General features: G+C 38.8%; 1 protein-coding gene across 2 annotated transcripts in view; it reads left to right on the top strand.

The window, feature by feature from the left end:
* The window catches only part of NDUFAF2 (NADH:ubiquinone oxidoreductase complex assembly factor 2), a 173500-nt gene that overhangs the window by 84631 nt on the left and 62024 nt on the right, over positions 1-26845 (top strand). The window contains exon 2 of one of the 2 annotated variants that reach the window (XM_068990759.1): positions 15960-16049. The exons of the other annotated variant lie outside the window; for it this stretch is intronic. Within the exon in view, the coding sequence (XP_068846860.1) occupies positions 15960-16049 (90 nt within the window). The remainder of the gene's footprint in view (positions 1-15959; positions 16050-26845) is intronic. 2 annotated transcript variants of the gene reach the window in all.

Below are 26845 nucleotides of genomic sequence, written 5' to 3'. Positions count from 1 at the left end.
CAGAAGTGTAAGGACATCAGTTCATGGTTGGTGCTCATTAAGTGGTTAGTTAGACAAGGGAGACCTGGCGTGCTGCAGCCCATGGGTCGCAAAGAGTCGGACATGAATGAGGGACTGAACTGAAGTGGTTAGAGTAATAGATGTAATCCTGGTAATTTTCATCATAGAGATGAAGTTTAAATAATGAGATCTAATATTATCTAATATCATTGGTGTAACTTTAATGAGCCACTGCAGAGTAGCAATATACCTCCATCATTTTTTTGAGTATTCCAGTGTGTGTACTGAAAGATTCAGATTCCACAGGACAAGACAGATGTTCATCAACTCTAAAAAGGGGGAAGGTATATGCAACATAGTTTTGTATCAGAATTCTGTTTCTGCGTTTGCCTTGGAAACCACAGTGAGGTCTTAATGCTTTTATATTTTTGTTTTAAAGCAAGTTCCCAACCTACTTGAATTCCAAAAGTTCCACATAAGCAGCTTGCTTAAATTGAACACATTTTTCAATAGTAATTGTGTTATAAATGGCGGTTCGGTTTCCAGAATAATTCTCAAATCCCTTTTAACCCTCAATTCATCTGAATTGCTGAATGTTAGCAAAAACACCGGAGAAGGCAATGGCAACCCACTCCAGTAGTCTTGCCTGGAAAATCCCATGGACGGAGGAGCCTGGTGGGCTGCCATCTATGGGGTCGCACAGAGTCGGACACAACTGAAGCGACTTAGCAGCAGCAGCAAAAACACATATTGTTTAGCAGTGGAATTAAGAGAGTTGCATTAACTCTGAAGGATGAGAGATATTAGTTGCTCAGTTGTGTCTGACTTTTTGTGACCCCATGGACTATAGCCCGCCAGGCTACTCTGTGTATGGAATTCTCCAGGCAAGAATACTTCAATGGGTTGCCATTTTATTCTCCAGGGGATCTTCCTGACCCAGGAATCAAACCCCAATTCCAGGCAGATTCTTTACCATCTGAAAGTGAAAGTGAAGTCGCTCAGTCATGTCCAACTCTTTGCCACCCCGTGGACCTATGTAGCCTACCAGGCTTCTCTGTCCATGGGATTCTCTAGGCAAGAATACTGGAGCGGGTTACCATTTCCTTCTCCAGGGGATCTTCCCAACCCAGGGATTGAACCCAGGTCTCCCGCATCAGAGGCAGACGCTTTAACCTCTGAGCCACCAGTGAACTCTACAGTTTTCTAAAAGGAGAGATGAAGGAGAAGAAAAGGATATGTTTGTGTGTATATAGCTTCCCTTGTAGCTCAGTCGGTAAAGAATCTGCCTGCAGTGCAGGAGACCCCTGGGTTTGATCCCTGGGTTGGGAAGATCCCCTGGAGAAGGAAATGGCAACCCACTCCAGTATCCCTGCCTGGAAAATCTCATGGACAGAGGAGACTGGTGGGCTGTAGTCCATGGGGTCGCAAAGAGTCGGGCACGACTGAGCAACTAACACTTACTTACACTTACTTTTATATATATATATATATATATATATATATATATATATGAGATAACTTTTTCAAGTAGGTTTAACTCAGCTGAAAATTTTTTCAAGTGGGTTTAATAATAAAAGGTGGAATGAAAGAAGAGCCCAAATTATGCTTTAGTCTTTCTGAAAGGCAAGGAAGCAGGTGGATTTTGGATTGTTATGAGCCCTTGGCAACCAATAGGTGGTGCTATTGTCATACAGTAGTTAAGTTGCTTGTGGCCCGAAGTAAAAATGTGAACTAAGTACTATGCGCATAAATGTTGCTCAATAAATATGATTCTGCTTTTCTGAATGAATCAGATAATACTGATGAATAAAACCACTTTAGCAAAATGTTATTGAATGTTGCTAAATTATATTGTCTCTGGACTCTGGAAGCTTATAAAGAAGTAGCAAGGCTTAGGAAAAAAGCGTTAGGCTTTATCATTTATTACTACTAAAAAAGAAATTTTAAGTCCAGTTATTTGATTCTTCTGCAGGTAATATCCTGAGGAGCATTACCAGCATACTTTTGACTAGAAACAGTCCCCACATTCCTGTGCACAGTGATTTGGAGACACCCATCTTAAAGTACTCCACAACTGAAGTGGGCCTGTATCTCCTTAGGGCTTCCCTGGTAGCTCGGTCAGGAAAGAATCTGCCTGCAGTGCAGGAGACCTGGGTTTAATCCCTGGGTTGGGAAGATCCCCTGGAGAAGGAAATGGCAACCCACTCCAGTATTCTTGCCTGGAAAATCCCATGGACAGGGGAGTCTGGTAGGCTACAGTCCATGAGGTTGCAAGAGTCAGACACGATTTAGCGACTACATCACCACCACTCCTTAGTGTATGAAATTTAAGGAACAATCCTGCATTGTCTTACATGGATCACTCAGGATTTGCGACAGATCACAGGATTAACTACGTGAAAGATTGGGTAGGAAGAGAAGCAATATGGTCTTTCTGCTATTCACAAGATCTTGATTTTGTCTGGAGAACGAATATTTGTTCAAGGGTGGATTTTGCAGTTTCAGAAGTGCAGGATGTGGTCTGCATTAGTGAATTGCATGGTGCTTCTTGGGACTCTGACAATGTAAGGAGGCTGTCACCAGGGAAGGGGAGGAGAGTAAATTGTACTTTGGACGGACCCCTGCCTGCTTCAACCAGAGAAGCTCTGCTTTGAACAGTTTCATAAATTCATCTACTAAAGAAGGTATTTTTAAAAACTTAAGAGTTTGAAAATTATTGACACCTCAGTCTCTTACCAACTGAGCCCAGTTTTTATACTCAGAAATCTGGTTCACAAATACTAGTATAGTTCCTGTTAAATAGATGAACGTATCATGTTTCATTAGATGAGTATATGTGGTCTCTTTCTATACCAGAATAGATTTCTGTTCATTCATAAGTAGTGCCTGATGTTAACCAAACTAAATAGATGAATGAAAGATATTAATAATTTCATGGACTAATAACTAAATATATATATTTTAAAATTAAGACTAATATATCACAAAATATACTCTATTTTCACTAAATTATCCATGTTTATAACTGTCATCTGTTTTGTGAATTAGTCATGATAGCTAACAGTGCAGTCCTTGATGCTTTTATAATCTTTGAGAAATGGCCAACAACTATTTGATTTCTGTGAAACTGTTTGGGTCTAGAAATTAATCAAATGATCAGCCATGTCATCTACCTTTCAAATCTGAAAATAAAATTTGAGGTAGTCCCAAGCTTTGCAAGTGGTATAGCGTAGTTTAATAATTCTCTAAATTTTAATAATATTTGCCGCTTTTAAAAATTAATTCCTTCAGCTTCTCTCTTTGCCTCTCTATTGACAGACCCAAGTATTCAAATGGAAATCAAATGCTTTGATTACGTTTGTTTTACAACACTATGAGTATTTGCTAATATTGAGAGGAGAAAATACTATTCCTTTTTATATTAAGGATGTACCAGATTGGAATTTGTTTGCTTTAGCTAACAACTTTCACTTCAAAATGAAAAAAAAAAATTTTTCAGTCAATTATAAATTTCCTCATTGTAAGAATAGTCTTTTTAAAACCTGAAATTTCCATGTAATATGTTTTAAAGCCTGTTTAATTTGGCTAAAAAAATTTTATACCCTCCTTTATTTTCCTTCCCTTTTTATGTGTATTTAAGACATTTAACTCATCTGTCATGATTCAGGCATAGTTATATAGCAGATTCATCAAATGTTAGTTTTTTGTGTTATTTCTTCAAATGCTCAAATTCTCAACATAAATATACTTTATACATGGAATATAATTTAGCTTTACAAAGAACTGTAGAATATATTAGATGAATAAAGTACTTCAAGATACTGATTTCCTAAACATCAATCAAAACCAGAAGGCTGCTTCTCTTTCAGCTCTTCAAAGTGAACACATTATTATGTATGTTCATAAATAGTATGAATCCATCATTTGAATTTTTCTTTTTAATGATTAATTCTTTTGGGGGTGAGGGACAAGTGTAATTACAGCTGCACTTTTTCTGAGCATAAAAAATTCCTTGCAGTTTGGAAACTAGGTGATTTTATACAGAACATTAAGGTGTCTGTTTTTTAAAAAACATAGCTATTTTCAATGTTTGATTTCTGCAGTAATGGAAAAGACATAAATGAAGTAAAATACTGGACATTTCTAAGATGTATGTGCCTGATTTGGGACTAGAATCAGAAAACCTACTGAACTTTTGACTTTGAATCTTTTTAGATTATTGTAATAGACTCTTCAATATATAGGGACTTCCCTCATAGCTCAGTCGGTAAAGAAACTGCCTGCAGTTCAAGAGACCAGTGTTCAATTCCTAGGTCAAGAAAGTCCCCTGGAGAAGGAAATGGCAACCCACTTGAGTGTTCTTGCATGGAGAATCCCATGGACAGAGGAGTCTGGTAGTCTAGTCCATGGGGTCACAAGAGTTGGACATGATTTAGCGACTAAACCACCTTATTGTTTGAATAACATTTTGAGAATTTTCAAGTTTTATTTGCTTATAATATACTGTTGGTGGTGGTTCAGTCGCTTAGTCATGTACGATCTTTGTGACCCCATGGACTGCAGCACACCAGGTTCCTCCGGCCTTCACTGTCTCCTGGTCAGTCAGTTCAGTCGCTCAGTCGTGTCTGACTCTTTGCGACCCCATGAACTGCAGCATGCCAGGCCTCCCTGTCCATCACCAACTCCAGGAGTTCACCCAAACCCATGTCCATTGATTTGGTGATGCCATCCAACCATCTCATCCTGTCGTCCCCTTCTCCTCTTGCCCTCAATCTTGCCCAGCATTATAGCCTTTTCAAATGAGTCAGGTCTTCACATCAGGTGGCCAAAGTATTGGAGTTTCAGCTTCAACATGAGTCCTTCCGATGAACACCCAGGACTGATCTCCTTTAGGATGGACTGGCTGGATCTCCTTCTAGTCCAAGGGACTCTCAAGAGTCTCCTCCAACACCACAGTTCAAAAGCATCAATTCTGCTGCACTCAGCTTTCTTTATAGTCCAACTCTCACATCCATACATAACCACTGGAAAAACCATAGCCTTGACTAGACAGACCTTTGTTGGCAAAGTAATGTCTCTGCTTTTTAGCATGCTGTCTAGGTTGGTCATAACTTCCCTTCCAAGGAGTAAGCGTCTTTTACTTTCATGGCTGCAGTCACCATCTGCAGTGATTTTGGAGCCCAGAAAAATAAAGTCTAACACTGTTTCCACTGTTTCCCCATCTATTTGCCATGAAGTGGTGGGACCGGATGCCATGATCTTAGTTTTCTGAATGTTGAGCATTAGGCCAGCTTTTTCACTCTCCTCTTTCACATCAAGAAGCTCTTTAGTTCTTCACTTTCTGCCATAAAGGTGTTGTTATCTGTCTCCTGGAGTTTGCGCAGATTCGTGTGCATTGAGTTGGTGATGCTATTTAACCATCTCATCCCCTGCTGCCCCCTTCTTTTGCCTTCAACCTTTCCCATCATTAGGATCTTTTCCAGCATTTCGGGTCTTCATATCAGGTGGCCTAAGTACTGGAGTTTCAACTTCAGCATCAGTCCTTCTAGTGAATGTTCAGGGTTGATTTCCTTTAGGGTTGACTGGTTTGATCTCCTTGCTGTCCAGGGGACTCTCAAGAGTCTTTTCCAGCACCACGATTCAAAACTATCAATTCTTCAGTGCTCAGCCTTCTTTATGGTCCAACTCTCACACCTGTACATGACATGACTACTGGAAAAACTGTAGCTTTGACTATGTGAACCTTTGTTGGCAAAGTGATATATCTGATTTTTAATATGCTATCTAGGTTTGTCATAGCTTTCTTTCCAGTGAGCAAGCATCTTTAAGTTTCATGGCTGCAGTCACCATCTGCAGTAGTTTTAAAGCCCAAGAAAATAAAATCTGTCACTGCTTCCACTTTTTCCCCTTCTATTTGCCGTGAAGTGATAGGACCCAATGCCATGATCATCTTTTTTTTAACGTTGAGTTTCAAGCCAGCTTTTTCTCTCTCCTTTTTCACCCTAATCAAGACGCTCTCTGGTTCCTCTTCGCTTTCTGCCATTAGAGTGATGTCATCTGCATATCTGAGGTTGTTGATATTTCTCCCAGCAACCCCAGCTTGTGATTCACCCAGCCAGGCATTTCGCATGATGTACTCTGCATATAATATTACTATGGAACTCTAAAAAAAGACAGTAAATAAGAGTTTATTGTCCATGTGAAAAAGCACAGACACAAATTGGCGGTAGGTTCATCTTTTTTTGTCTTAAATTTTGATGTTCTTTCTGTATACATTCAGACCTAAATTTTACAAATGTTGTTTACAGCCTTTGAAAAATTTATGAAGTCAAATTTAAACAAAAGAGTATTGTTATGCTATAAACTTGCCACAAAATGTTTATGATAATAAAGGAAGTAGATCCCTTGTGATTTTTCCACTGTTTTTCTGGGTATTGTTTAAGACCTCTCACTTTTGAGTTCTGAAAAGTTAAACCATATTGTATAAGGCATTTTAGAATAACCCAGCATTTTTATATAATTTCAGATTTTCTAAGATAGAAGAAGCTGAGATTCCTTATGGGAAACCTGTAAGAATGGGGAAGCTAATAAGATTTTAGGTAATCCATTGAACTAGTTGGCAGTCTTAAAAATTCTGAAAGCTTATCTGGAAGGCCTCTTTAATTACTTTTAAAAAAGTATTACCTGCTGAGACCTGCTGAGATAGTCTTCAGTGCTCACATAAATATATGTAGAATATGTCAAATTATACAATCATTTCATTTTCAAGCAGGAATGCCTCATTTGATCACTATGGGAAAATAATAGCTTATGATAGTTATGAATAAAATGTTAGTTTTTAATTGGATATCTATAATGATACTATGTGCAGACTTTGTAAATGCTAATTTTAAAGTGTTAAATGGAAAATGCTTCCTGTTAGGATTCCAGTATTTGCTTGGGGGTAAATACTGGTTCTACTATTTTAATTAGTTGTGTGTATTTGGATAAGCTAATCACCTTATGTCTCATTTTCCTCATCTGTAAAAGATTATTTTATAGATAATGGATAATATATCAAGGGCACATAAATATTGCCTGGTACATAGCAGATTCATAGTAAAAAAAAAAATGTTACCTCTGAGTAACTTCAGTCAAATTATGCTGTAAGTCAAATTGGAAAATGACTTTCAGTGTAAGGATTCTTATTTAGTACTCTTAATTGATGTTTTTTTGAAAAATGTAAAGAGTTCAGAATAACAAGGTTTTAGGTATCCAAATCTAACATATATAGTGTGGGTCTTGGCTTTCAATAGCCCACGCTTTCATATATTATGCATCGACACTTCTAAGCCTCCTTTCGTATGCAAAATTCAATCTTCTATACATCACCACACAGATTGATTGAGAATTATTACCTGGTTTGCACTGATCTCTGCCACTGGGGTAAAGGACCAGACGTCAGTCAGGCAGCAAAGATCTTACTTGGCCATTCTGCCTACTTCATTACCATTCCTCCAAGCCAGGGGCTCCTGTCAGGCATCAAAGGCCTGAATCTTGCTTGTTTTCAAGGGGATAGCGATCCCAGAGATGTGCCACTGTACTCAGCCCAGTCTCTCTTTCCACCTCAGAGTCGCCCCTGAATTCCGTCCATTCTCCTCGCAGCGTTCCACCAGCAGGAAATACGGGGCTGGAAGTAGACAGCTGGCTGAAAACCCTCACCAGGACTGCATGTGCTCATGGACCACAACCAACATAGGCCTCCATCTTTGACTTGGTGTTCATGGGAGAAAGCTTCTTCTCCCCTGTGGTAGATATTTTGTGAGTCTGATGCTTCAACATTTAAAGATTAAAGTCTGCTTAAATATTTTTCCTAGCCTCTGTGGATGGATTAGGAAAGGAGCAGTGGCCCAAGTAAGGAGAAACGCGTAAGTCTGCAGTTTCATTCTTCTGGGCCATTGGTGTCGTCTGCCTCAGACTGGTACCTGTCAAGAGTCTTACTCATCAACAGGGTCACTGAGACCCTAGGAAAGCAGTATTTGAGGTAACAAATTAGAAATTTTATAAATTTCTAACCAAGTAAGTTTTATTTAGTTTTCCAATGTGTAGGGACACCCTAAATGTAGAGGAAAGGGAAATTACATCCAAATAAAAACAAAAGACAGAATCCTCTCCTCTTAATGATTCTGACCAGAACCATTCTTTATCAGGATGGTTACAAAATGATGATTTTCCAGCTCTTACAGTTACTGTACATATCCTGTTTGGCACTGTGGTAAGCAAGAGTGTTTTAATCTCAATTTATTTACTTATTCATCTGTTTATCTATATTTTTAGTGGTTTGGCTTTGTGGATTCCATTCTTTTCAGTGCTATATAGTTCTTATGCGTTTTGGTCTCAGAATCCCTTTAAACTCTTAATAATTATTGAAAGAGCTTTGTTTATAAGGTATATATTTAATATTTATTATATTGAAACTAAAATGGAATTTTAAAAGTATTTAAAAATTCATTAAAAATAACTCTAATAAATTCATTACATATTTATGGAAAGAATATATTTTGATCAGAAATAACTATACTTTCCAAAACAGAAACATTTAGAGAAAAGAGTAGCATTGCTTTGTTTTATATGCAAATCCTCCTAATGTGTGACTTAATAAAAGATAGGTGGATTTTTCATATCTGTTTCCTCATTCAGTGTGTTACTATATCACATATGATGTAACCTCTAGAAAACTCCATTGTACATTCATGAAAAAATTAAGAGGAAAATAACATCTTAGCATTATTAAAAGCCTCAGAATCACCTAAAAGGGTCATAGGCACCCTGCAGATCTCTCTTTTACACTTTGACAATTGCTGGTCTGTAATTCCTGGATTATTTTGGTGCTCAGATTATCCCAGATTTAGCCAGTGTCTGCACCTTCATGCTGGCTCTTAAGTCCTTGTAACAGGCCCCTATTATCATCATTTTTTTTTTTAACTCTTGTATTTTTGGCATAGCAAGATGTTCCAGGCTCCCCTTGAATCCACCCTGCCCTAGGCCTGAAATCAACCATTTTTCTGAGGAATCCTGATTTCTTTTGATGGATGATGGCATAGAGACCAAGATTTGAGAATTAGGAATCCTTCTTGCTACTAAGGCCTTTGCTTCTAGGCTCTTTCTGCAAATAGAACCAGAAAAGTGTATACATGTATATGTGAAAATACATATATCTGTGTACAAATACATGTCTATCTTATTTATCATAAGCCAGTATCTCCAGGTTCAATCTGACCCCTGGTCGTTTTTGCCTTTTCCCATTGCATGTCTATATATCCTTCCACAATGAGAGCTCTGGCTTCCAGTAACATTAATACATATATACATTTGCTGAATCATGTATCTAAAGTAGTTTCAGAATTGCCTTACCCATACCACTACAGAAAACAAAGATACTATAAACAGTTCAGGATGTATCTGTGGGTCTTTTCCTGCCCAAGACTTAGGGTACATATGCAAATACCATGTTCATAAGTTACCTGCTATAGTTCTTTCTTTTCTTTCCCCATTCAGTGTGGTTGTGTTTTTAGTCTGAAATAAAGTTGGGTTTATTTGTTTCAGCTCTCTTTCATTTCCTTTATTTTCCTTTCACATCTATGTTTATTTAATTTTTTGAATATATAGAACATAAGCATGTTTTCAAACTTATTCAAAAGTATATACTGAGACAAGTACCACTCCCTTACTACTTCTAAGATCTTTGCCGCCGCCTTTCAAACCTAACCTAAGATTGTACATAACGTAGGGTTTTTTGCAATGAAGAGTAAACACAATCCAAACAATACTTCAGTGTTCACTGACCATTTCCTATCCATAGTAATTTCTTACTGGTATGTTGATTCCTATGCCCTGTATCAACATATGTGCCACTGGGCCTGTCTCTCCTGACTAGTGTTCAAGATGACTTCACGAGGTACAAAGACAACCCATTACATTTTAAAGATATTTATCTATTTTATGTATGTTTGAACACAATACAACTAGTATATTAAATCAGTGATTTTTCTGGGTTTTTTGAGGGGAAGGTGGGGTAAAGTAAAAGTGAATATTGAAGAATAAAGCAAGTCAAAATTAAAGAAAAATATTAGGGAATTAATACCACATAGTGTGACCAAAATTGCAAAGCAGGCACTTGCATGAGTGAAGTTTAGGGCTCTCTACTCGAGCTCTTCTTTCCTTTGTCTGTGTCCGGGGTCCTTATACTCTGTGCCAGAAACCCAGTAGTCGGTGAAGTCACTCAGTCGTGTCCAACTCTTTGCGACCCCATGGACTGTAACCTACTAGGCTTCTCCGTCCGTGGGATTCTCCAGGCAAGAATACTGGAGTGGATTGCCATTTCCTTCTCCAAAGGCTCTTCCCGACTCAGGGATCCAACCCGGGTCTCCCGCATTGGAGGCAGACACTTTAACCTCTGAGCCACCAGGGAAGCCCGAAACCCAGTAGAACAGATGAAATCTTTTACCTAAACCCATCATCTACCTGATACCAAAAAATCGTGCCTTTTTTCTTCTTTTAACTAAATGGATTCCATATTTTTTAAAACAAAGTTTTAAGTTTGGGAAACAATACATTGGGCTTCCCAGGTTGCACTAGTGATAAAGAACCCGCCTATTAAGAGACACAAGTTCAGTCCCTGGGTCGGGAAGATCACCTAGAGGAGAGCATGGCAACCCACTCCAGTGTTCTTGCCTGGAGAATCCCATGGATAGAGGAACCAGGTGGGCTACAGGCCATAGGGTCACAAAGAGTCAGACACAACTGAAGCAACTTAGCACAGCACTATTACTTACACAGACTTTAAATCCATATACCATTGACCATTATTGATCTACCTAAATTCAGACTTTTGACTATTTTAATTTAATATTGTTTAATATTAAGTAAAATATAGTATTATATTGTTTTACTTAATATTCATGGAGTATACCACTGTTGATTGTTTATTGTTGTATTAGGCCTTATTAAACCTATACATACATTAGATTTAATGTCTTTGTTATTAAGTTAATTTTTAAATGTAAATTAGACCATAAAATTAGACACTTGAGTAAGTACTTATATTTACTTCATTTACTAGATGGAGTTTTTTTTTTTGCTATGGTACATAGGATTCTCTTTACAACTCTTGTATGAAAACATATTAGAATGAGTAAGTGTTCAATTTGTGCATAATTTCTTACTAAGTACAAAGCATAAGTTTTATTCCCAGTTCATAGTTGTACAAGTAGCATTTATTCCAAAGAATGGAGTAGTCTTAAAACAGTTTATTTGAGGGGGAAAACCCATATCTGGTTACTAAGAGTTTATGCAATAAAATAAAGGCCTTATTTTGTATTGTTGAAGGTGTGTACGTGTATTTTATAAACCTTTGATGTCATCTATTATCAGCGACTAATTCATGAATTACTCTTGTCTTTCCATATATACACCAATAGATAGGACTTTTGATTTTAAAATTCTTAAGATAGGTGAAATGAGGTTTATAAACTCGAGGGTAGGAAATGTATAGATATACATGTGTATACATTTACTGCCGCTGCTGTGAATGGTAGACATCTCCATTTGCTCCTCATATGCTCAATTTTATTGATGTACACTTAAAACCTTATAGAACACATATGAACTTTCAGAAGCCCATCTGTTAGCATTTTGTATTTTAGACGATAATTTTCTGTACTTGTTATTGCTAAAAAGACATACTTACATCTTAGTATTAAGTTAGGGACTATATGAAGGCACAGATATTTTGACTCTCAAACGTTTTGAAAATTGTCATGTAAACATACTTCAGTAAATTTAGTCTATGCTAAATTTATAGGAACTCTTATTATTATGATGTGTCTATATATGTGGATATAAGTAGCATTTTAGTAAAAATATATGTATATATGTTGAGCTTCTGCTATGAAAGTAATGCAGTGGTCATTGTTGTAGGCTCCTTTTACCCTAATTCTTGTCTCTATAGCCTGGGAGCTTTACTACTGATCCCTTGTCCTACTGTGTATTTATTAGGTAAGATAAGATAAGCAAAAGGGAACTCCTCTTGGAGAACCTCAGGGTTAAACCAGCCTGATTAAATGAGTCCATAATAAAATGCAGAGATTCCTTGATCTCGTCTCAGAGTTTTTAGTCATTAATGGCTTTTCTGTGAAATCCTAACCTTTCACTTACTATTACTAAGGCAAAGGAAATAAAATTAGCCGCTCGGTAATCTTAGGCTTCCCTTTTGTAGTTCCCTATCTCCTGCACAGTCACTCCTAGAAGTTTCCTTGTCTGTAATTGAAAAAACAATTTTTTGGGGCTGCATCTTAGCGTGGAGTCTTAGCCACTGGACCAGCAGGGAAAGTCCCAAAGGAATTTTTTAATTGGTAGAATTTCATGTCATATGGGAGAGAGATTTGCAGGGAACAAAGTCAGCTTCTTGAATTATGTCACCTAGTCCGTTTGGATTAGTGTAAGGTTGGCCTAGGAGTGGGAGGAGAAAGTAGTATTTTGCAAGGCCCAGATTTCTCTCCCTGACTGGTTTGATCATTGTTAAGCCATACTCCTCCCCTCACCATTATTTACCAGTGTCTTCTCTCTTTAAACTTGCATTGCCTGAAATAGGCAGGCAGACTTGTTAACTGTTGGACCGTAGAAAATTACCTGGTTTCTTCAGGATTAAAGTTTCAATGACAAAGAAATGTGTTTTGAAACCATCATTTTGATAAAGTTGCTTCAAAAGGATATAATCAGGACTTTTTGTTTATTGACATATAGGTGTTTTACAATATTGTGTTAGTTTCAAGTATGTAGAAAAATGATTCAGATATATATATATATACTCACACACATGCACATATATATAAATACACACACAGAGACACATATATATATACACACACATACTTTTCAGATTGTTTGCCATTATAGATTATCATAAGATATTGAATATTTTTCCCTGTGCTATACAGTAAATCCTTGTTGCTCATCTATTTTATGTATAGCAGTTTATTCCTATTAATCCCATATGCCTAATTAATTCCTCACTTTCCTCCCTTTCCCCTTTGGTCACCATAAGTTTATTTTCTATGTCTGTGAGTCTTTGTTTTGAAAATAAGTTCATTTGTATTATTTTTTAGATTTCACATATAAATAATATATAATATTTGTTTTTCTGTGACTTAATTTAGTATGCTGATCTTTAGGTCCTTCCAGGTTGCTTCACATGGCAATATTTCTTTCTTTTTTATGGCCAAGTAATATTCCACAGTGTAGTGTATTCCACCTTCTGATAGACACCTATGTTGCTTCCATAGCTTGGCTATTGTAAATAGTGTGCTGTGAACATTGGGGTACGTTGCTCTTTTCAAATTAGAGTTTTCATCTTTTCCAGATACATGCCCAGGAGTGGGATTGCTGGAAAATTTGGTATCTCTGTTTTTAGTTTTTTAAGGAACCCCCTATTATTTTCCATAGTGGGGCCAAAAATGGTGATTCCCTTAGGCAGTAACAGCAGCCTCTGGCATCTCTCCTATATATACTTGCAGGATGTGAAAGAGTTAAACACTTTGTTGTTAATAAAAATGTTTTTTTAATTGGCCTACAAATTAATTGATTTCTCTTTTTCTCTACACAGAACCTAGACTTATTCTGCCAAAATTACTTTTTCATACTATGGTAGGAAATTTAAAATTTCTGAAGTAGTTTTAGTGACAGAAGTAGTAGTAACATTGTACAGGAGACAGGGATCAAGACCATCCCCAAGAAAACGAAATGCAAAAAAAGCAAAATGTCTGTCTGAGGAGGCCTTACAAATAGCTGGGATAAGAAGAGAAGCAAAAACCAAAGGAGAAAAGGAAAGATATGCCCATTTGAATGCAGAGTTCCAAAGAACAGCAAGGAGAGATAAGAAAGCCTTTAGCGATTAATGCAAAGAAATAGAGGAAAACAATAGAATAGGAAAGACTAGATATCTCTTCAAGAAAATTAGAGATACCAAGGGAACATTTCATGCAAAGATGGGCTCAATAAAGGACAGAAATGATTTGGACCTAACAGAAGCAGAAGATATTAAGAAGAGGTGGCAAGAATATACGGAAGAACTGTTCAAAAAAGATCTTCATGACCCAGATAATCACGATGGTGTGATCACTCACTTAGAGCCAGACATCCTAAGTCAAGTGGGCCTTAGGAAGCATCACTACAAACAAAGCTAGTGGAGGTGATGGAATTCCAGTTGAGCTGTTTCAAATCCTGAAAGATGATGCTGTGAAAGTGCTGCACTCAGTATGTCAGCCAATTTGGAAAACTCAGCAGTGGCCACAGGACTGGAAAAGGTCAGTTTTCATTCCAATCCCAAAGAAAGGCAATGCCAAAGAATGCTCAAACTACTGCACAATTGCACTCATCTCACATGCTAGTAAAGTAATGCTCAAAATTCTCCAAGCCAGGCTTCAGCAATACGTGAACCATGAACTCCCTGTTGTTCAAGCTGGTTTTAAAAAAGGCAGAGGAACCAGAGATCAAATTGCCAACATCTGCTGGGTCATCGAAAACACAAGAGAGTTCCAGAAAATCATCTATTTCTGCTTTATTGACTATGCCAAAGCCTTTGATTGTGTGGATCACAATAAACTGTGGAAAATTCTGAAAGAGTTGGGAATACCAGACCACCTAACCTGCCTCTTGAGAAATCTGTATGCATGTCAGGAAGCAACAGTTAGAGCTGGACATGAAACAACAGACTGGTTCCAAATAGGAAAAGGAGTACGTCAAGGCTGTATATTGTCACCCTGCTTATTTAACTTCTCTGCAGAGTACGTCATGAGAAACACTGGGCTGGAAGAAGCACAGGCTGGAATCAAGATTGCCGGGAGAAATATCAATAACCTCAGATATGCAGATGACACCACCCTTATGGCAGAAAGTGAAGAGGAACTAAAGAGCCTCTTGATGAAAGTGAAAGAGGAGAGTGAAAAAGTTGGCTTAAAGCTCCAGAAAACGAAGATCATGGCATCTGGTCCCATCACTTCATGGGAAATAGATGGGAAAACAGTGGCTGATCCTTTTGAACTGTGGTGTTGGAGAAGACTCTTGAGAGTCCCTTGGACTGCAAGGAGATCCAGCCAGTCCATCCTGAAGGAGATCAGTCCTGGGTGTTCATTGGCAGGACTGATGTTGAAGCTGAAACTCCAATACTTTGGCCACCTGATGCAAAGAGCTGACTCGTTTGAAAAGACCCTGATGCTGGGCAAGATTGAGGGCAAGAGAAGAAGGGGACGATAGGGGATGAGATGGTTGGATGGCATCACCGACTCAAATGAACATGAGTTTGTGTAAACTCCGGCCGTTGGTGATGGACAGGGAGGCCTGCCATGCTGCAGTTCATGGGGTCACAGAGTCAGACATGACTGAGCAACTGAACTGAAGTCAAGTAGTTTAGAAGCTGCTTTTTCTAATATGCCTAAATCTAAATGAAATCTGTTCTTTTTCCTGTTCATTCTCTTATCATAGGAGGAAGTGTGCAATATCTAAAGAGAAAATACTTCTCTTAGTGGTGACTATGTCATGTGCTTTGCTCTTAGCTGCTCAGTAGTGTCCAACTCTTTTCGATCGGAGGGATGTAGTCTTCCAGGCTCCTTGGTCCATGGGGATTCTCTAGGCAAGAATACTGGAGTGAGTTGCCATGCCCTCCTCCAGGGGATCTTCCCAACTCAGGGACTGAATCCAGTTCTCCCACATTGCAAATGGATTCTTTAACCTCTGAGCCACCTGGGAAGCCCAGGAATACTGAAATGGGTAGCCTATCCATTTGCCAGGAGATCTTCCCAACCCAGGAATCAAAATAGGGTCTCCTGCATTGCAGGTGGATTCTTTACCAGCTGAGCTACCAGGAAAGTTCTGACTGTGCCATGGGTTCTTTTAAAAATGTGATACTCACTTTTGTCTTACAGGACAAACTATTCGAGAGAAAAGAATTGTAGAAGTAGCAAATAAAAGAGAAATAGACTATGAAGTGGGGGATATCCCAACAGAATGGGAAGGTAAGTTTCTGCTTTTAGTTATAACTTCTGGAAAGCAAATTATTTATATATAAAATCATTAAGAACATGCATAATTTCATGTTTATTCTCTTTGCAAAAACTTTTATAATCTGAATTGATAAAACTTTTTTAAAGCTTTTGTAGTTCTTTGAAAGTTGTGACTGTGTTACATTTCAGGAAGGGAACAGTGAGAAGAACTATGAAGCATTAGCAGAGTTCAGAATAGGGTGAGGGGAGCAAAGCTCCGTATATGCAGAATTGAAGGAGGCACTCATTTTTGTGTGCTGGTCCTAAACTTGCCCAGCCTCAGGATTTGAATTCTGTTTCTGTTTCATTCTCTACCCACATGAACATCTTCCCAGGAGGCTCAGTGATAAAGAATCCACCTGCCAAGCAGGAGACACAGGCTTGATTCCTAGGTTGGGAAGATTCCTTGGAGAAGGAAATGGCAACCCACTCCAGTATTCTCGCCTGGAAAATCCCATGGACAGAGGAGCTGGGTCAGCTACAGTCCATGGGGTCGCAAAGAGTCAGGTACAACTTAGTGACTAAACAACAACCCACATGAACATGGGAAAGTAACTCATACTTCTCAGACTTAGTCTCCTCTTTTCTAAATTGTGGATAATATTTGTTTTAAATGCCATTTAGAATATTTGTTCAACTTAACAATTAGCTGCCCCTGTGTTTAGACAAGGATGGACACTTGATCCCTGTCAGGCCTTTGGAATTAAGGTAAAAAGTCAAAGAAAGAGCTAATAATAGCAGTCTTTCCATATGACTGGGAATAGTAACTGATGAACTTGGTAGCTTTGGGGGGACTGTCTTCAGTCCACCACTTAACCTTTGTTACAGAAAAAAATCTCTTTATCTACTAAGAAGAAAATGGAAACCAGTCTGGAAAGAGAAGTACAATTAACCCTTGAACAGCACAGGTTTTCATTTTGTTTTTTGATTTTGTTTGTTTTGAACAACACAGGTTTAAAATAGGTCCACTTAGACACAGATTTTTTTCAGTAAGTCATGCTATGGTATTACATGATCATTGGTTGGTTTATTCCACTGATGCAGAACTGCAGATGTGGAAATCTGACTGCAAAGTTACGGGTGGATTTTTAACTGCAAGGAGGTCAGTGCTCCTAACCCTGTGTAGAAAGACAGAACGTTTCCTAGGTTTCCAGCAACTTTCCAGTACCCAGTTCCATTTCTTTCTGAATGATGTTCAGCTGCAAGTTTGCCTTTGAGTTCTGTGTTATAAATTTTCCCTTTCTCTTTACTAGTTCTTAACCTAGCGCTTGGCACATAGTGCTCAGTAAGTATATATTGAATACTTAAAACTCTTGCTTGTTATTTGCAACTAAAGGAAACTTAACTGAAACACCAAATCGTGCTCAGTTGCTCAGTCATGTCTGACTCTTTGCAACCCCATGAACTGCAGCCCTTCAGGCTCCTCTATCCATGGAATTTTCCAGGCAAGAATACTGGAGAGGGTTGCCATTTCCTACTCCAGGGGATCTTCCCTACTAAGGGATTGAACCTGCAACTCCTCTGTCTGCTGCATTGGCAGGCAGATTCTTTACCACTGAGCCACATGGGAAGCCCCATGCCTATCTTATCTGTCTTATATTTGTCAAGTGCTTACCTGTATACCTCATATTATGCCATTGCTTTAAATCATTATATGTATAGCACACTATATATGCTCAGTCGCTCAGTTGTGTCCAACTCTCTGCAACCCCATGGACTGTATGTAGCCCACCAGGCTCCTGTGTCCATGGGATTCTCCAGGCAAGAAAACTGGAGCAGGTTGCCATTGCTGTCTCCAGGGAATCTTCCCGAGCCAGGGATCAAACCTGTGTCTCTTGTGTTTCTTGCATTGGCAGGCAGGTTCTTTACCACTATAATCCTATGAGGTGGACATGGCAGTTTTACCCATTTAACAGAGAACCTAAGTTCTAGAAAGATTAGATAACTTACCTGGGTAATATAGCTATGCGCTGTAAGCAGTCAGCCCTTTGTTTTCTAGTGGGTTTAGTATAGTACCTTACACATTAGGTAGCTATAGTCATTGAGTTATTTTTATGTCAGCATGTAAGTGTAAATATGTCCCTGGAAATACCTTTTCTATTTTTCCATATTAACTATGAAAATAGTAGAACTATGAGAAAAGAACATAAAAAGAGACTTTTTGAAGAAATACAGAATATAAACTGGCAACTTCTAGGAGTAATTGAGCTTTCTTATTTTAACTGTTTCCAGTGTTATAAGTGAGAAGGAAATGGCAACCCACTCCAGTGTTCTTGCCTGGAGAATCCCAGGGACGGGGGAGCCTGGTGGGCTGCCGTCTATGGGGTCGCACAGAGTCGGACACGACTCACGCGACTTAGCAGCAGCAGCAGCACCAGTGTTATAAGCCTGGGTGGCTCAGATGGTGAAGCGTCTGCCTGCAGTGCAGGAGACCCGAGTTCAATCCCTGGGTTGGGAAGATCCCCTGGAGAAGGAAATGGCAACCCACTCCAGTACCCTTATCTGGAAAACCCCATGGGCAGAGGAGCTTGATATGCTACAGTTCATGGGGTTGCAAAGAGTCAGACACGACTGAGCAACTTCAGTTTCACTTTCAGTGTTATAAGCTACATTTGAAATTCTCAGATAATGCCTCCCACCTTCTTATAATGAACCTATTTTTATCATTTTTTCCAATATTAGTATAGAATTAAAATGTTTATAGAAATAAAGAAATAGGTAATGACTCATTTTTGAGTGTTTGAGACTTCCAAAAAATCAGAATGAAGTTCTGATGCTTTTTATGGGTCCGTACTGATCTAGTAATTCAGCATAAGTGTCCTGTGGGTCATACTCTTAAAATAAATGTATCATCTAAGCACTGAAACAAAAATTATTTTTATAGTGTTGCATATCAAGTAAATGTAAAAAATAAGAACTCCATGAGTAAAGTGAGTCAGAAAGAGAAACGTAAATACCGTATTCTAACGCACATGTATGGAATCTAGAGAAATGGTTCTGAAGAATTTATTTACAGGGCAGCAGTGGAGAAACAGACATAGAGAGTAGACTTATGGACATGGGGAGATGGGAGGAGAAGGCGAGATGTATGGAAAGAGTAACATGGAAGCTTACATTACCATATCTAAAATAGATAGTCACTGGGAATTTGCTGTATGGCTCAGGAAACTCAAACAGGGGCTCTGTATCAACCTAGAGGGGTGGGATGGGGAGGAAGATGGGAGGGAGGTTCAAAAGGGAGGGGATATATGTGTACCTATGGCTGATTCATGTTGAGGTTTGACAGAAGACAACAAAATTCTATAAAGCAATTATCCTTCAATAAAAAAATTTAGAAAAAAAGAACTCCATGCCATGAAAAGTAAAGTAAAATATAAATATGTACACAAAACACTGTATACAGGAAAAGAAAGAGAAAAACCTTAAATAATGTCAACCCCAAATGAATCTAAAGTATTTCCAGGTCCAAATGAATATTATATTTAATTATTAGTAGTAGGGTACAGGTTCCCACAAGCTGCATTTTCTGCCACAATATGTATTAAACAGCTCAACCTTTTCATCTATTTGTATACTAAACATCTACTGAGGACCTCTGGATTCATGAAGTTTACATTCTGGAGTGGGAAACAATAAATCAGATAAATAACTCTATGGTATGTTATTGGCCCCAGAAAATAAATCTGATAAAGGGAGTAAGGAGTGTTGGGGAGGGTTTTGCAGTTTTAAGTAATTTTTTAAAATGGCCTTGTTGAGAACATGGGTTTTGGATAAAGGCAGAGGAAGAAGCCAGTCATGCTGATAAGTAGCAGAGGAGCATTCCTAGAGAACCAGGGCTGAAGCCCTGAGGCAGGAGCATGCTCTGGTTTTTAAGGAACAGCATGGAAGCCAGTGTGGGTGGTAGCAGGTGAGGTTAGAAGAGCAATAGGGTGCCCGACCTTGCAGTCCTTTTGTGAGGACTCTGGCTTTTACTCTGAGATTGGAAGGCAGTGGAAGGTTTGAAAAGAGTACTCATGTGCTCTGAATTACATTTAACAGGATCACTGGCTGCTACATTGCAGAGAGTGGCTGGGGAGGGGGCCGGCGCATAAATAAACCTTGGAAACAGGATTCTCTTGAAATAATTCAGGCAAGAGCTAATTGTGGCATGGACCAGAGTAACAGTGTGAGTGGAAAGAAGTGGTTGCATTCTGCATCTCTTGTAAAAGTAAAGCCAGTGAGTTTTGCTGACACATTGGATGTGGAAAGTGAGAGAACAGTCAGTGCTGACTTAAACTTTTGGACCTAACCTGGGAAAGTGCAGTTGCTGTTGACTGAGTGGGGCAAGACTGGAAGGAGCAAATTTGTGAGAAGAAATTAGATCAGTTTTGAAAATGAAGCTAGCGATAACTGTTAGATATCCAGGTAGAGATATTAAGTTGTATATAAGCCAAGAATTTAGTGGAAAAGTTTGGACTGGCAATAAAACGTGAGACTTGACAGCAAATAAATGGTATTGAAAAGCCAGGAGATAGGATGAGATCACAGAGAGGATATATGTAAATAGAAAGTGAGAAGTTCATACAGTATGACCCAGCAATCCCACTCCTGGGCGCATATCTGGAGAAAAACAAAAATACCCTAATGTTCATTTCAGTACTATTTACAATAACTAAGACATAGAAGCAACCTAAGTGTCCATCAACAGATACATAGATAAAGAAGATGTGGTTAAAAAAAGAGAATGTGGTATAATGGAATACTCAGTTCAGTTCAGTTCAGTCGCTCAGTCGTTTCTGACTCTTTGAAACCCCATGAATTGCGGCACACCAGGCCTCCCTGTTCATCACCAACTCCTGGAGCTCACTCAAACTCATGTCCATCGAGTCAGTGATGCCATCCAGCCATCTCATCCTCTGTCGTCCCCTTCTCCTCCTGCCCCCAATCCCTCCCAGCATCAGGGTCTTTTCCAATGAGTCAACTATTCACATGAGGTGGCCAAAATATTGGAGTTTCAGCTTTAGCATCATTCCTTCCAAAGAACACCCAGGACTGATCTCCTTTAGGATGGACTGGTTGGATCTCCTTGCAGTCCAAGGGATTCTCAAGAGTCTTCTCCAACACCACAGTTCAAAAGCATCAATTCTTCAGCACTCAACTTTCTTCACAGTCCAACTCTCACATCCATACATGACCACAGGAAAAACCATAGCCTTGACTAGACAGACCTTTGTTGACAAAGTAATGTCTCTGCTTCTCAATATGCTGTCTAGGTCGGTCATGTATGTATGTGAGAGTTGGACTGCGAAGAAGGCTGAGTGCCAAAGAATTGATGCGTTTGAACTGTGGTGTTGAAGACTCTTGAAGGTCCCTTGGACTGCAAGGAGATCTAGCCAGTCCATTCTGAAGGAGATCAACCCTGGGATTTCTGTGGAAGGAATGATGCTAAAGCTGAAGCTCCAGTACTTTGGACACCTCATGAGAAGAGTTGACTCATTGAAAAAGACTGTGATGCTGGGAGAGATTGGGGGCAGGAGGAGAAGGGGATGACAGAGGATAAGATGGCTGGATGGTATCACCAACTCGATGACGTGAGTCTGAGTGAACTCCGGGAGCTGATGATGGACAGGGAGGCCTGGCGTGCTGCAATTCATGGGGTCGCAAAGAGTCGGACACGACTGAGCGACTGAACTGAACTGAACGTAACTGACGTAGGTTAGTCATGACTTTCCTTCCAAGGAGTAAGCGTCTTTTAATTTCATGGCTGCAATCACCATCTGCAGTGATTTTGGAGCCCCCAAAAATAAAGTCTGACACTGTTTCCCCATCTGTTTCCCATGAAGTGATGGGACCAGATGCCATGATCTTCGTTTTCTGAATGTTGAGCTTTAAGCCAACTTTTTCACTCTCCTCTTTCATTAACGGAATACTACTCAGCCATAAAAGAGCAAAATATGCCATTTGTAGCAAGATGAATGGGCCTAGAGATTATCATACTAAGTGAAGTGAGTCAGTCAAAGACAAACATCATATAATATTGCTTATATTTGAAATCTAAAAATATAATACAAATAGACTTATTTACAAAACAGAAATAGTGTCACAAATGTAGAAAAACAAATTTATGGTTACGGAAGACAAAAGGGGAGGAGGACGGGATAAATTAGGAGCTTGGGATTAACATACACACACTGTGTGTATGTGTGCACGCGCTCTCAGTCATGTCTGACTCTCTGCACCCCCATGGTCTATAGCCCACTGGGCTTCTCTGTCCATGGGGTTTCCCAGGCAAGAAAGATGAGAATACCGGAGTGGGTTGCCATTTCCTTCTCCGGAGATCTTCCTGACTCAGGGATCAAACCTGTGTCTCACGAATTCTTTACCATTGAGCCACCAGAGAGGCCCAAAATCAACTATACTCCAGTTGAAAAAAAGAATTATGAAGAAAAAAAGAAAGCGTGAAGTTCAAAGACTGAGCCTTAGGTTTTTCTAAAGTTTAGAGGCAACAAAGACAAAAAGGAGCAGCCAGAAAAGTAGGAGGAAGAAAGGAAAAGCTTCAGGAAGAAACAGGTGATCAACCATCGAATGAGGACCAAGAATTAATTCTTTGCTTTAAGAACAGGTCACCGATCCTGACAAAAATAGTTCTGTAGAGTGTTAGGAAGAAAAGCCTTTAGAAAAAAAGAATAGCAAGAGAAAATTTCAAGAGAATGAGTATGAGTAATGCTTATGAGAATTTATCTGTAAAAAACAGAGGAGAACGTTGAGGGTGTACCTGGGTGGGAAAGTGGAATTGAGAGGAATTCTATTGTGTTCTTAAAGGCAATAGAAGTAACCAAATTTTGTAATAGTGCTGAGAAAGTTCCAGTTGAAAAGGAAGCATTAATGACGCAGGAGAAAGCCCTTGAGAAAGCAAGATGGGACGGAATCTAATACACTAGGGGAAGAATTGGCCTTTGACAAGAGCATGAAGAGTTCATCAGGAGGGTTTGCAGAAAATTAGAGCATATTGTCATAGAGGGAGGCAGATCAGTAGATGTGGTGATAACTTGCGTAAATTCCTTTTTGATTCCTCCAAGTGAAGCAGAGAGATTAAATAGCTTCCTAAACACAAAGAGCAGCTATAGCCATGATTTTAACCCGAATTATCTGTCTCCCTAGTGGCTCAGATGGTAAAGAATCTGCCCCCAATTTGGGAGACCCAGGTTCGATGCCTGAGTCGGGAAGATTGGACACGACTGAGCAACTTTCACCCTCACTTTTGTCTGTCTCCAGAGTCTTTACTCTTAGTATTACCTTGTATTACCCACCTCATAATGACAAGGCCTATTTCTACTCATCCTTCAAGTATTGGAGTAGACATGAATTTCTTTGGAAGTCTTTCCGACCCCACTCCTCACCCCCTAATGCTAAGTGGGATACTCCTTTCAGGTTTTTCTTCTCACTTTATGCCTCCCCCCAAACATAACACAACACACTGTAGAATACTCTCAGAATATTCTCTGTAGAGTATCATCTACCTCTTCTCCCTGGACTTGAAGATTCTTTAGAACAGTCATTACCTTGTTCATCATTGTATTCTTAGGGCCTAGTTCAACACTTAACATAAAATAAGTGCAAGCTCAGTCAATATTTGATGAATGAATGTATTTTACATTGAAACTACACGAGGAAGAAACATTTTGGGGACATGCTGAAAATAGTCCATTTTAAAAAGAAAGACATGAAATGGTGCACCAAAGCAGCTGGTTCCAAACATAAAGGACACTCAAGGTTCAGATGTGGGAGGTAGTATAGTACCAGCTACTGAACTTTCTTATAAAAAAAAGTTTCTTATATAAAAAAGTTTCAGGGAACCTTTAAGTTTCATCCATGTTATGATATGTAGTTCTTATACAGAGCATCTCAAAAGCTTTATGTTTCTGATTCAAATCACAGTTTATCTTCCTTTTTCCTGTCTTGTTGTTTTTGGTAAGTTTAAACTAGTCTTTTGTTGATAATAATAAACATTGTTAATAAGAACCCTAAAAATACATGCAAAGTAGAGTATAATAGGAAGAGACAGAAAGGTTCTGATCCAGTATTTATTTTTAATGGAATGTTAAACTTTACTTAACCACACATACTCATTAAATTGTAAAAACAAATTTCTAAATAAAGTCAGATAATTAATTTTCAGATATATTAATCCATACCTGTCTCTCCTTAACACAATAATGAATCAGTTCAGTTCAGTCGCTCAGTCGTGTCCAACTCTTTGTGACCCCATGAACCGTAGCACGCCAGGCCTCCCTGTCCATCACCAGCTCCCAGAGTCCACCCAAACCCATGTCCATTGAATCGGTGATGCCATCCAACGATCTCATCCCCTGTCGTACCCTTCTTATCCTACCCTCAGTAATGTCTCTGCTTTTTCATATGCTGTCTAGGTTGGTCATAACTTTCCTTCCAAGGAGTAAACGTCTTTTAATTTCATGGCTGCAGTCACCATCTGAAGTGATTTTGGAGCCCAGAAAAATAAAGTCAGCCACTGTTTCCAGTGTTTCCCCATCTATTTGCCATGAAGTGATGGGACTGGATGCCATGATCTTAGTTTTCTGAATGTTGAGCTTTAATATCTCAATAATGAATATCTCAGTATAAAAGTACTTTCATTGCATTATTATTAATAAATAATAATTTTTTAACATGCTTTTCTCAAACCACAGGAACATCAGACATAGATGGGGCCTTAAAGGACTACCCACCAATAATTTTCAAAATAAACTTCAAAAACAAATGTAAGGGCATGTCCCAGCATCAAAAGACCTGGGTTATGCTCAGGTCCTCCAATGTCCGTTTATTATGTTGGTCATTTTGGGCAGATTGATTTACCTCTGTTTTTGATCTGTCAAATTAAAAGGCTGGGTTCAGTATCCTTTAAGGCCCCACCTATGTCTGATGTTCTGTGATTATATGAATCTAGAATTATCTCTAATCAACTGATGTCCCAATTCAAAGTCTCTGGACCTACTGTAAAACCAAATTGCTTGGCTGGGAATTATTGAGAGTTGATGGTGATCTCCTTTATTAGATGATAGGATAGGTGTGTGTATTAATTATCTATCGCTGCTTAACAAATTACCCCCAAAATTAAAGGCCTAAAATGACGAACGTATATTGTCTCATAGTTTCCATGAGTCGGGAATCTAGGCATGGCTTAAGTGGGTCTTCTGTCTTAGGGTCTCTGCCAAGCCTGCAGACAAGGTGCTGGCCTGGTCTGCAGTCGTCTCAATGCTTCTCTGAGGGCCCATCTGTTCTGAAGCTCATTCACTTGGTTTTGTCAGGCTGTGGAAGATCTGTGTTCAAGCTCACTCAGATGGTCATTGCCTGGCTTCAGGTTCTTCCTAGCTATATGACTTAGGGCCTTAGTTCCCTGATAACTTTAGCTTTCTAAGTCTTGATATCAGGTACTGTTAGTCCTTCTTTTTTGAAGTTGTTTTGACTATTTGAGGTCCTTTATATTTTCATATGGATTTCAGAATCACTTTGTTAATTTCTGTAAAAATACCTCCTAGGTGTTTGGTTGGGATTGTGTTGAATCTATAGATTTCTTTGCAGAGAACTAGTATCTTAACAATAAGGATCTCTTGACCTCTGAACATTGTATATCTCTTCATTTAATTTAGGCATTCTTTAATTTCTCTCATCAATTTGTAGCATTCATTATACCTATATTGCACATTTTTTGTCAGATTTTTTCCTAACTACTTCATATTTTTGATGATATCATAATGATAACATTTTTCAAATTTAATTTCTCATTATTGAATAAATATTCAGTAGACTTTTGTATATTGATTTTGTATCCATTACTTTGCTAAATTCAGTTTTTAATTATAGTAGCCTTTTGAAAATAACGCCATTAGATTTTCTACTTAGAAGATCATGTTGTTTGTGAATAAAACATGTTTCTTAATTCTTTCCAACTTGGCTATCTTTAATTTGTTTTATTCTCACTGATTTGCATTGGCTAGAAATTCCAATAAACTGTCTAGTAGAGAAGAGATAAGAATGAACAGTCTTGTCTTATTCCTTATGTTTTACTTTTTTAAATGTATTTTTGAGTTATCTAAAATTTTGTTTCGAATTTTTATGTCTGTGTTCTTGAGGGATACTAGTTAGTAATTCCTTTTTTCTTGTCTTTTTGTGATTTGTGTATCAGGGTAATGCTAATCTTGTGAAATGCATTTGGATGTATTCCTTCTTCACAAGTCTGTAAGAGTTTGTGTCAAGTTATACTACTTTTTTAGGCCTTCCCTCTTAGCTCTACTGGTAAAAAATCCTCCTGAAAGGCAGGAGGCCTGGGTTTTATACCTAGGCTGGGAAGATCCCCTGGAGAAGGGAACGGCTACCCACTCCAGTGTTCTGACCTGGAGAATTCCATGGACTGTATAGTCCATGGGGTTGCAAAGAGTTGGATATGACTGAAGCAGTTTGGCATAATTTCTTTCCTAGACAGGATATTCAGGTTATCTGTTTCTTCTTGAATGATATTTGCTGGGTTGTATTTTCCAAAGAATCTGCCATTTCATCTAAGTTTCCAGGTTTTTTTTTGGCATAAAACAGACCATGCTGCTGCTAAGTCGCTTCAGTTCAGTTCAGTTCAGTGGCTCAGTCGTGTCTGACTCTTTGCGACCCCATGAATCACAGCACGCCAGGCCTCCCTGTCCATCACCAACTCCTGGAGTTCACTCAAACTACATCCATCGAGTCGGTGATGCCATCCAGCCATCTCATCCTCTGTCGTC

This window comes from Capricornis sumatraensis, chromosome 18 (assembly GCF_032405125.1).
Source record: "Capricornis sumatraensis isolate serow.1 chromosome 18, serow.2, whole genome shotgun sequence".
In the NCBI taxonomy this organism is placed as follows: Eukaryota; Metazoa; Chordata; class Mammalia; order Artiodactyla; family Bovidae; genus Capricornis; species Capricornis sumatraensis.
Note: the sequence above shows the minus strand (reverse complement) of the source record. Positions and strands in the feature narration are given on the sequence as shown.